General features: G+C 46.0%; 1 protein-coding gene across 2 annotated transcripts in view; it reads right to left on the reverse strand.

Annotated features, from left to right (window-relative positions):
• LOC122544730 (pleckstrin homology domain-containing family O member 1-like) overlaps window positions 1-4,086 on the reverse strand; it is a 13,571-nt gene extending 9,485 nt beyond the window's left edge. Inside the window, exons 1-3 of one of the 2 annotated variants that reach the window (XM_043684031.1) lie at window positions 3,922-4,086; window positions 2,890-3,030; window positions 559-663 (exon numbers count right to left, since the gene is read on the reverse strand). In XM_043684031.1, the coding sequence (XP_043539966.1) occupies window positions 559-663; window positions 2,890-3,030; window positions 3,922-4,071 (396 nt within the window). In that variant the 5' untranslated portion in view covers window positions 4,072-4,086. Of the gene's footprint in view, window positions 1-558; window positions 664-2,889; window positions 3,031-3,124; window positions 3,585-3,921 lie in introns of those variants that run through there. The other variant, XM_043684032.1, reaches the window with a different exon arrangement.
• Window positions 4,087-12,509: the final 8,423 nt, after the last annotated feature.

A 12,509-nucleotide genomic window follows, 5' to 3' on the forward strand; every position in this document is an offset into this window, starting at 1 on the left:
CCCCCCCATCAAACACTCCCAGGGACAGGGACAGCACAGGGTTAGATACAGAGTAAAGCTCCCTCTACACTGTCCCCCATCAAACACTCCCAGGACATAGACAGCACGGGGTTAGATACAGAGTAAAGCTCCCTCTACACTGTCCCCATCAAACATTCCCAGACTAGGGACAGCACGTGGTTAGATACAGAGTAAAGCTCCCTCTACACTGTCCCCATCAAACACTCCCAGACCAGGGACAGCACGGGGTTAGATACAGAGTAAAGCTCCCTCTACTCTGTCCCCCTCATCAAACACTCCCAGGACGGGGACAGCACGGGGTTAGATACAGAGTAAAGCTCCCTCTACACTGTCCCCCATCACACACTCCCAGGACAGGGACAGCCCGGGGTTAGATACAGAGTAAAGCTCCCTCTACACTGTCTCCCCATTAAACCCTCCCAGGACAGGGACAGCACAGGGATATAGAATCAAGCTCTCTCTACAACATCTGTGCTCTGACACTTGAATTCATTGTCTGCTGTATCTTGTTCCTAAAGCAATGATGTGTGTCATTACCTCATCAAGGACATGATTCTTTGCTTGACTGAGCGCACTGCTCAGAACATTAATCCAGGATTCTTTCTCCTCAGGGCTCACAGCTAGGAAGACCAGGTTTGGGACCTGAAGCAGATACATATGGACATGGTTGACTGGTAAAGAATATAAAGGTGGACAAATCTCTGGCATCTGTTCTAATGTATCCCAGAACATTGTGGGAAATAAGGCCGGACATTTTGAAACCCCTTGCAAGCAGAAATATTTGCATCATCTATAAGAATGGGTGAGGTGCCTGATGATGGGAGGGTGGCGAGTATTGTACCTTTGTTTTAAGAGAGGCTGTAAGGAGAAACCAGGGATCTATAGACGGGTAAGCCTGGGCTCTGGTTGTGGGTACATTATTGGAGGTAATTATTAAAAGAAAGGATTTATGGAAATTTAGAGAGGCAAAAATTGGTTAGGGATAGTCAGTAAGGTAGGAAAATCGTGTCGCACAAACTTGATTGAGTTTTCTTTTGTGGAAGGAACCCAAGGTATTGATGATGGCACTGCAGTAGATGTTGCTCATTTGGGTTTTAGTAACGCCTTTAACAAGCCTCTGCACGGTTGACTAATTAGTGACGTTAGGTCACATGGGATTCAGGGAGAGCTTGGCAATTGGACACACCATTGGCTTAATGGCCAGAGACATCGACTAATAGTGGAGGGTTGCTTTTCGGCCTGGAGGCCGATGACCACTGGTGGTCCACAGGGATCGGTTCTGGGTCCTCTGTTTGTCATTTATATAAATGATTTGGATGAGACTTTAGAGGCATGGTTAGTATGACACCAAAATTGATGGTTTGGTATACAGTGAAGACTTTTCTAAGATTACAAAGGAATCTTGATCAAGTGGGTCAATGGGCTGGAAAATGGCAAATGGAGTTCAATCTGGATTATTGTGAGGTATTGAATTTTGGTTAAACAAACAAGGTCAGGCTTGTAAAACTAATGGGTAGTGTTGTCGAACAGAGGGACCTGGGGTGCAGTACATCATTCTTTGAGGTTTACGTCACATATAGAGAGGGTGGTTAAAAAGGCATTGGGCACGCTTGCCTTAATTGTTCAGTCCTTTGAGTTGGGAGGTCATGTTGTGGTTGTACAGGTCATTGGTGAGGCCTCTTCTGGAATACTGTGTCCAGTTCTGGTCACCCTGTTACAGGAAGGATGTTACTAAGCTGGAGAGGGCTCAGAGGAGATTTACCAGGATGTTGCCGGGCATGGAAGGCTGGATAGGCTGGGACCGTTTTCCATTGGAGCGAAGGAGATTGAGGGGCGACCCTGATAGAAGTTTATAAAATAATGAAAGGTATAGATAATGTTAATGGTAGTTGTCGTTTCCCTCGGATGGGGGATTTCAAGGCTGGGGGGCACATTTTAAGGTAAGAGGAGGGAGGTTTTAAAAAAGCCATGAGGGGCAAACGTTTTACACAGAGGGTGGTTCGTGTGTGGAAGAACTTCCTGAGGAAGTGGTGGGTGCGGGTACAATAACAATGTTTAAAAGACACTTGGATAGATACATGTTTGGGAAAGGTTTGGAGGGATATGAAATTGATACCAAATATAACTCCATAATATTCCATAGTTATTTATTCATGATACATGTAAACTGAAATGTAAATGCAGTACTTTGGGACAAGAAGAATTTATATAGAATCTTCCATAATTTCAAGATATTCCAACAAAATATACAGCCAATGTGAAGTAAATTTAAAATGCAGTCACTGCTGTAATATTTTGTAATTTGTGCACAACAAGATCTGAAATACAGCCACCGAACAATACATTGCGTGTTGCTGAAAAAAAGACACATTTTAAAGACAGTTCTCTCGCAGGATAATTTGCAAGTTTACCAATTCAGGGGCTCAACAACATTTATTCTGCATGAGAGTACAGGTTGGTTAGAAACTGGATCGGGCAGCAGAGATGTTGCCATGAGGAATGCACCATTTAATGATGAGTGACAGTTAAATCCAGGCTTTATTTAAATCTTAAACCAGGCAGGTAAGAGTATTAATGAGCCATAAATAACTGCCACCTATCTTGTTGAGTTGAAATAATCCTGGGTGTGCAAAGAATTACACAGACAACCAGCTTCAGAATGCCAGTCGGGCTAACAGTGCGGTGCAGTGGCATGTATGGGGAGCTCTGCGGATTAATTAACAGGACAGGGCTCTTTACAGACAGAAAGAACATCTCGCTCTCCATAGCCTCAGTGCAGGGGCTGCCGGGAAAGCAGTATGCTGAGTGGTTTCGAGGGGAGCAGATCGCAAACATCAGACAGCAGTGTGTAGACAAAGAGAGGCTCACCGTGTTACCAGGCTGTTCACTCCGCAGCAACATGAATTTGCTGTGATTCTTCTTGCTTCGGCTTTTAGGTTTGCGCAATTCTTCACATTTCTCGTAGTCCGTCAAGTCAAACTTGTCTAGCACCACCTTCTCATCTTTAACCTGTGAAGTGTAACAGCCAGGATGTATTGAAGGGCCCGCTGAGAACTAAACCAGGGATATACCCTGTTTCACCCATCCCTCAGCACTTTCTCACCATCAGCCTGAAACCAAAGATACAAAGGTGCTCAGAAGTTGCTGTCTCTCCTCAGCCTTGGTCCCGGACACTGACTGTAAGGCTTCCCAAACGGTGCGAGGTTAATATTTGGAGACAGCATAAGAAGACAAGGGTGTAAAGACCGAAAGCAGTACAACAACCATAGGCCATTGTCACCTGGTTCTGACCCTCAAAACCTGCAAAGGCTGAACAACCGCACAGCACTGGAACGTATTCTGAAAATTAGACCCACAAAAAGGGTCAGATCCTTCATGCTGCTCACACTATAACATCAAACATTCACTCTCAGGCATTCTCTTCCATTATCCTGCCTCACTGGGGACCATCTGTGTATCTCGAGTGATCATCCCTGGCCTCAAGACAGACTATTTGACTTAAAGGGTAGTCAAAGCAAAACCACACACACACACACGCACACACACACAGACACACAGACTCAGACACATAGACATACACACACAGGCAGACAGACACACACAGACAGACAGACACACACACACACACAGATACGCACACACACACAGACAAGCACACACACACAGACACACAGACTCAGACACATAGACACACACACACAGAACAGACAGACACACACACCCCACACACACACACATTCACACACAGACAGACACACACACACACACACACACTCCAAAATCGTTACAGGATGGTGATCAGGAATGGAAACTTGATGACTGGTCCTGGTTGAATGCTGCCAGCCTGTAGTCAGAACTAAGCTAACTTAAGAATGCCACGTGGTCTGACTGAAGACCTACGTTTATGACACACTGTGGACAGCCACCCGACCTCTCAGAAATGGCACCAGATTGTGGTGACTGTTGGAGCTTGTCACTGTGTTTTACCGTATTATTCACTGTTAAATACAAGAGACAATAAATAAATAAATAAATAAATAAATCAAGCATTCATTAATTCTGTCTCGCACCAAAATTCAATTATCGGAATTAATAAGGTCAAAGGCTCACACCGCCAGCCTAGTTGTGAACATTAGTTCGAACCCCCCAATCCACTCATTATCACAGAGTCTGCCTCAGGAGATAAAACCGTTCTTTTTTCCAGAACACCACAACATCTTGGGGAATTACTCACTTTGAAAACTCAAGCCTGTTCCGGAAGTTAATAATTGGGAAAATGAAGGGAAATGAGGAGACATTCTGGGATTCTAGAACATAAAACAGTACAGCACAGTACAGGCCCTTCGGCCCTCAATGTTGTGCCCACCTTTTATCCTTCTCTAAGATCAAACTAACCTACATATCCTTCATTTTACTATCTTCCATGTGTCTATCCAAGAGTCACTTAATTGTTCCTAAAGTGTCTGACTCTACTGCCACCGCTGGCAGTGCATTCCACTAGTCTGTATGTAAACAGCCTTTCACCCTGTAATCTGCATTCAAATTTACCTTCCAACCTGAATCACTTCACACTTTTCCAGGTTGAACTCCATCTGCCACTGCTCAGCCCAGCTCTGCATCCTGTCAGTGTCCCATTACAACCTCCACACGAGCCACAACTCCACCAAACTTTGTGCCATCGACAAACTTGCTATCCCACCCTTCCACTTCCTCATCCATAAAAATCACAAAGAGCAGAGCTCCCAGAGCTGATCCCTGCTGAACACCACTGGTCACCAAGCTCCGGATTGAGTACCTTTCATCTACTACCACCCTCTGTCTTCTATGGGTCAGGCAATTCTGTATCCAGACACCCTGTATCCCTTGGCTCCTTACCTTCTGAATGAGACTACTGTGGGGAACCTTATCAAATGCCTTGCTAAAATCCATGTACACCACATCCACCGCTCTACCTTCATCAAAGTATTTTGTCACATTCCCCCAAGAATTCAGTGCGGTCTGTGAGGTATGGCCTATCCCTCACAAAGCCACGCTGACTACCTCGAATCAAACTATGGTTTTCCAAGTAATCAACTCTCTACCTGGTTAAAGTGAAATCCAGCTTTATTTTGAATTAAGTAAAAAAAAAACACAGGGAATGAAATATGTTTTTAAAAGTTGATGCATTCTGCCAGCTGGTCACTGCCACATTCCCATGTCCCGCTCATTAACAAAGTGCTTATATCTGTCAGCCCCCTGGGTCAAACAAGCTGTGACTCTAAATAAATGTTACATGGCACGGAAATAGAGTGCATTCGGGGAAATCAAGTAACCAATCTCCAGGCAACATCATCAATGACCTTGAAACAATATTAACATTGACCATCTGAGAACAGTGAAGTGCCCATGTCAGAGTCCATGTCCCTGGTCACTCTCCACAGTCAATCACTGAGCATGAGGGGTTTAATTAGGCTAGAACTGGAGCCCGAGTGAAGAGAACCCCTCCCCCACACCCGTCAACTTAGGAGGGCCAGAAGGGGGCATGAGAAAGCTTTAATGGGAGGGTCAAGGGAAACCCTTACCCTGGGTGAGGAACACGTGGGGGTAGGGCCGATCGAACTTGCCCCGGAGTGAGAGGAAGTAGGGGAGGTCCTTAATGAATACTTTGCTTCAGTACTCACTGGTGAGAGGGACCGTGTTTGTGAGGACAGCATGAGACAGGCTGATATGCTCAAACAGGCTGATGTTAGGAAGGTGCTGAAAAATGTTGAAAAAGATAAGGATGGATAAATCCCCTGGGCCAGACAGGATATACCCTCGGTTTCTGCAGGAAGTGAGGGAAGAGATTGCTGCACCTTTAACAGTGATTTTTGTGCCCTCATTGTCCAATGGAGTAGTGCCAGATGATTGGAGAGTGGCAAATGTTATACCCTTGTTCAAGAATGGGAATAGGGATAATCCTGAGAGTTACAGACCACTCAGTGGTGTGCAAAGTATTGGAGAGGACTCTGAGAGACAGGACTTATGATTACTTGGAAAACCACAGTTTTATTCAAGATGGTCAGCATGGCTTCATGAGGAGCAGGCCATGCCTCACAAACCTTATTGGATTCTTTGAGGATGTTGATGAAGGTAGAGCAGTGGATGTGGTGTACATGGAGTTTAGTAAGACATTTGATAAGGTTCCCCACAGTAGTCTCATTCAGAAGGTAACGAGGCATGGGATACAGGGAAATCTCTCTGTCTGGATATATAATTGCCTGACCCATAGAAGACAGAGGGTGGTGGTAGTTGGAAAGTATTCAATCTGGAGCTTGGTGACCAATGGTGTTCAGCATTGGGATCGGCTCCGGGAGCTCTGCACTTTGTGATTTTTGTAAATGACTTGTATGAGAAAATGGAGGGGTAGTCTAGTAAGTTTGCCGATGACATGAAGGTTGGTGGAGTGGTGGATAGTGTGGAGGGCTGTTGTAGGTTGCAGTGGGACATTGACAGGATGCAGAACTGGGCTGAGAAGTAGCAGATGGAGTTTAACCTGGAAAAGTGTGAAGTTGTTCACTTTGTAAGGTCGAATTTGAATGCAGAATAGATGGTTAAAGGCAGAAACGCTGCAGCTCTATACAGTTAGACCACACTCGGAATACGGTGTTCAGTTCTGGTCACCTCATTATAGGAAGGATGTGGAAGCTTTAGAGAGGGTACAGAGAAGATTTACCAAGATGCTGCCTGGGCTGGAGGGTGTGTCTTATGAAGAAAGATTGAGAGAGCTAGGGCTTTTGTCATTGGACTGAGGATAATTAAGAGGTGATTTGATAGAGATGTACAAGATGTTGAGGCAAAGATAGAGGAGATAGAGACTTTTTTCCCATGGCGGAAATGTCTATCATAAAGGGGCATAATTTTAAGGTAATTGAGGAAGGTTTAGGGGAGATGTCAGAGGTGGGTTCTTTACTCAGAGAGTGATGGGTGTGTGGAATGCACTGCCAGCAGGGTAATAAAGTCAGATACGTTAGGGACATTTAAGCCACTCTTGGATAGGCACTTGGAAGATAGTACAATGATGGGTATGTAGGTTAGTCTGATCTTAGAGTAGGATAGAAGGCTGGCACAACATCGAGGGCTGAAGGGTCTGTACTGTGCTGTACTGTTCTATGTTCTAGCTCTACACTTCTCTTTCTGCTGCTCTGCATCCCCCTCTCTTTCAGACAAGTCCCACCTCTCTACCAACAGCTCTCCTCATTTTCCTCCTGGCCAATTCCCCACGGAGAGCTCTCTCACGGTCAATCAGCAATTCTCCACCTCTGCCGACTGACAGCTCACTCACTCTCTACCAACAGCTTCCTTGCTCTTGGTCCCTCTAGCCAGCTGTCCCTCTCTCTCTCTCTGTGGCCAAACAGCTGTCCCTCTCTCTCTGTGGACAAACAGCTGTAATCAGCAATTCTCCACCTCTGCCGACTGACAGCTCACTCACTCTCGACCAACAGCTTCCTTGCTCTTGGTCCCTCGAGCCAGCTCTCCCTCTCTCTCTCTCTGCGGCCAAACAGCTGTCCCTCTCTCTCTCTCTGTGGAAAAACAGCTGTCCCTCTCTCTCTCTCTGTGGACAAACAGCTGTCCCTCCCTCTCTCTCTCTCTGTGCACAAACAGCTGTCCCTCTCTCTCTCTCTGGACAAACAGCTGTCCCTCTCTCTCCCTCTCTGTCTCTGTGGACAAACAGCTGTCCCTCTCTCTCTCTGTGGCCAAACAGCTGTCCCTCTCTCTCTCTCTCTCTGTGGCCAAACAGCTGTCCCCCTCTCTCTGTGGCCAAACAGCTGTCCCTCTCTCTCTCTCTCTCTGTGGCCAAACAGCTGTCCCTCTCTCTCTCTCTGTGGCCAAACAGCTGTCCCTCCCTCTCTCTGGCCAAACAGCTGTCCCTCTCTCTCTCTCTGTGGCCAAACAGCTGTCCCTCTCTCTCTCTCTGGACAGCGCCATTTTCTACTGGACACTCTCCCTAATGAGAGCTCTTCCTCAACTGTATGAAAACTCGTCTCCTCTATACCATTGTCTCTCTACCAACAGCTGTCCCCTTCTCTACTGGCTGTTGTCCCGCTCTCTACTGACAGCACTCCCTCAACACTGCTGTACCAAACGCTCTTTCCTTTTCACTGACAGCACTCCCTCTCTCGGCCAACAACTATCCCTCTCTACTGACAATTCTTTTTCTCTCTACCAACAGCTTTCCCTTCCCTCTGCAGCAGCTCATCTATTCCCTCTCTTTACAGAAAGATTGCCCTCTCGCAATTGCTCCTTCCTTTTCCAATATCTCCCTCTCCGTCTACCAATAGCTATCCCTCTCTCAACTGACAGGTCCCCTTCCCTCTCTTCCCCTCAGCTGCTCCCTCACTGTCCTGGCTCCGCATCCTCACTGACAGCTCTCTCTCTCATTCTAACAACAGCTCCCTCCTCTTCCAGCCACTCCCTCTCTCTGACAGCACTCCCTCCCTAACAACTGCTTCCCTTCTCTATCTATGTCTCCCCATCTTTCTCCCAATATGCCACCCCTCTCCTGATGTCACCACCCTCTTACCCAAACACCAACATTCCTTCTAGACTGCGTGTATTTTCAAAATGTCTTTGACTATTGGTAAGACGTTTCTGGGAGTAGAAATTATCACAGGAGATTATTTGAAATCTTTGACTAAGGCTACTCAGAGTTAGCAGATAAATTTAAGGCACACAAGATCTTGTAAGGATAAGATATTTAATTATGCAGCATTTAGACTTATAAACACGGAGACCTCAGATTGAAATATCGCCATGAGAATTAGCTAGAATTCAGTTAGAAATGAATAAAAAGCTTGAATTTGAGAAGAAAGCTTAAATTGTAAAGTGAGAGAAAGATAAACAACGAGTAATGAAAAGGGAAATGGAATTAAAGCTTTCATCTCCAAAGGGACAGAGAAAACATCACAGACTCAGATAACGTGGACCTTGGAAGCCAGCGCAGTGGTAGCAAGAAATGAAGGAAACGTAAGGATGGGGGATCTAGGCAGCTATCAGTAGCAGCAGAATTATACTCAAACACAACCTGCAATGTTGCAGTCACCATTCTACCATTACCATCAAAGCCGGAGAGCAGCTTGGTTCAGTGAGAGGATTAGATTAGATTCCCTACAGTGTGGAAACAGGCCCTTCGGCCCAACCAGTCCACACTGACCCTCTGAAGAGTAATCCACATCAGACCCATTTCCCTCTGACTTATGCACCTAACACTACGGGCAATTTAGCATGGCCAATCCATCTGACCTGCACATCTTTGTGACTGTGGGAGGAAACCGGAGCACCCGGAGGAAACCCACACAGACACGGGGAGAATGTGCAAACTCCACACAGACAGTCGCCCGAGGCTGGAATCGAACCTGGGATCCTGATGCTGTGAGGCAGCAGTGCTAACCATTGTGCCACCGTGATGTGCAGGAGACCATGCCAAGAGCAGCACCAGGCACTCCCTAAAAGTGAGGCCAACCTGGTAAAGCTACAAAACAGGACTGCTTTCTTGCCAAACAGCAGAAGAAACAAATATAGAGAGGACTAAGCAAGTCCATAAGCGATGGATCAGATCTAAGCTCTGCAATCCTACCACATCCAGTCAGGAATGGTGAGGGATAATTAAATAACTCCTTGGAGGAGGAGCCTCTGAGTGTGGAAGCCCAGAATATTTGTGCAAAAGATAAGGTTGAAGCATTTGTCACAGAAGTGCCAAACAGATGATCAATTAGATTCCCTACAGTGTAGAAACAGGCCCTTCGGCCCAACCAGTCCACAACGACCCACCGAAGAGTAGCCCACCCAGACCCATTCCCCTACATTTACCCCTTCACCTAACACTACGGGCAATTTAGCCTGGGTCAATTCACCTAACCCACACATCTTTGGACTGTGGGAGGAAACCCACACCGACACGGGGAGAATGTGAAAACTCCGCACAGACACCAAAAGAGAAAATGCTGGAAAATCTCAGCAGGTCTGGCAGCATCTGTAACGAGAGAAAAGAGCTGACGTTTCGAGTCTAACTCACCCTTTGTCAAAGGGTCACACAGATAGTCACCTGAGGCAGGAATTGAACCCAGGTCTCTGGTGCTGTGAGGCAGCAGTGCTAACCACTGAGCTCCCGTGCCACCCAATCTGGGACCCTGTGGGAGTCCCCTTGTCTCCTAAACCCAGGTGTCAGTCTTTGGCCAATTTGATTGGATTTGTGATATCAAGAATTAACTGAAGGCACTGGATAGCAAAGGCTATTGGCTGATATTTCTGCACTAACAGCTCCCTCTCTTGCTAGTAACAGTTCCCCCCTCCTCCATTTCCTGCTACCACTGCACTGGCCTCCAATGTCTGCATGTGGCAGTGACTTTCTGAAGCTGAGGTCAGTGGTTCTGCACACTGACTGGAGTGCACGGACCCTCCAAGCGTCTGGAGGGAATACTGCCCTCGTCTTTAATGACTCTTCTCCTTCAACAACAACAACTTGGAAACACTGACAACAAAATTAAGAAGCTTTAAAAGCAAACATTCATTTACACTGAGGTTGGCAACAGGTCTGGGGTACGCAGTCCCCCTTGCCAAGCTCACCTTCATAACCAAACATTTGCCGGTTTCGGCTATCCGTGTCAAAGGGATGTAGAATACCTCTCGTCTCATCAGGTTTTGGAAAGCCTTTGCAATGTTAGCTCTCTGCCCCTCCTCCATTTAACACGAACTAGCTTACCTTCTGCAATTGCACACGTTACAGATTAAAACATGTTCTTTAGGGGACTGACCACCATCCATGGGCAAGAGCATGAGGTTAAGGACTGATTGTGGAGTGAGGTAAGTGATACAAGGACAGGGAAAGCACAGAGACACTGTGGAGCTCAACCACGTCGCTCTCATTTCTCTCGATTGTAGATATAATTAGCTGGGTAATCGCGGTTTTAAATGTGTGAGTTAGACAGTGTCACCAACAAACACTTTTTAAACACAGTTATCAATAACTAATGAGTCACTTTGGTATTTTTAGCTAATTTTCATTTCCAGATTTGATAACTGTTATTTGTTTTTATTTGAACTGATGATATTTGTAACCGACTGTGTGTAATCTATATGTACGTTCTGTGTTCCTGAGCAGATGCTGTAAGCATGTTGTGTTTCTGGTGTAAGTGTGTTGTGTTTCTGTGCACAAACTGTACCTGTGCATGTTCGCTGTGCTACATAGTGAAGCTGTGACAGCTGACAGTCACAGTCTAATACTCATGTATAGGGACAGCATTTTGTGGCTTTCTTGTTCAGACAGACGGTAAATTGAAACCTCAACGGTATTGTCCTTACTCTGTCCTCACTCAGTGAAACAGGAGTGTAAAAATGTAAGGTTAGAATGGAACTGTTTTGCTCTCACTCGACTCCTGCTTTTCCACTCATCGATTCCCAGATGCCAACGCTGTCCGTGCACAAATGGCCAGAGACTCCCTTGATGTCACAGTAAATGCACCAATGTCTACAGGGGTAGTGCCAGAAGATTGGAGGGTAGCAAACATTGTCCCCCTGTTCAAGGAGGGGAGTACAGACAACCCTGGGAATTATAGACCAGTGAGCCTTACTTCGGTTGTTGGTAAAGTGTTGGAAAAGGTTATAAGCGATAGGATTTATAACCATCTGTAAAGGAATAAGTTGATTAGGGGATAGTCAACATGGCCTTGTGAAGGGTAGGTCGTACCTCAGAAACCTTATTGAGTTCTCTGAGAAGGTGACCATGGGGTGGATGAGGGTAAAGTGGTCGATATAGTGTATATGGATTTCAGTAAGGCATTTGATAAGGTGCCCTGTGGTATGCTGAAAATACGGAGGCACAGGACTGAGGGTGATTTAGCTGTTTGGATCAGAAATTAGCTAGCTGAAAGAAGACAGGGGATGTTGGTCGATGGGAAATGTTCATCCTGGAGTTCAGTGGTGTACCGCAAGGATCTGTTTTGGTCCACTGCTGTTTGTCATATTTATAAATGATCTGGCTGAAGGCTTAGAAGGATGGGTTAGTAAATTTGCGGATGATACTATGGTTAGTAGATTGTGGATCGTACTGAAGGATGTTATAGATTACAGAGAGACATAGATAAGCTGCAGAGCTGGGCTGAGAGGTGGCAAATGGAGTTTAATGTGGAAAAGGAGCAACAGGAATACAGAGTACTGGGCTAATGGTAAGATTCTTGGTAGTGTAGATGAGCAGAGAGATCTCAGTGTCCATATACACAGATCCCTGAAAGTTGCCACCCAGGTTGACAGGGTTGTTAAGAAGGCATACAGTGTTTTAGCTTTTATTAATAGAGGGATCGAGTTTCGGTACCATGAGGTTATGGTGCAGCTGTACAAAACTCTGGTGCAGCCGCACTTGGAGTATTGTGTACAGTTTTGGTCACCGCATTATAAGGAGGATGTGGAAGCTTTGGAAAGGGGTCAGAGGAGATTTACTAGGATGTTGCCTGGTATGGAGGCAGGACCCCTTC

The sequence above is a fragment of the Chiloscyllium plagiosum genome, chromosome 51 (assembly GCF_004010195.1).
Source record: "Chiloscyllium plagiosum isolate BGI_BamShark_2017 chromosome 51, ASM401019v2, whole genome shotgun sequence".
In the NCBI taxonomy this organism is placed as follows: Eukaryota; Metazoa; Chordata; class Chondrichthyes; order Orectolobiformes; family Hemiscylliidae; genus Chiloscyllium; species Chiloscyllium plagiosum.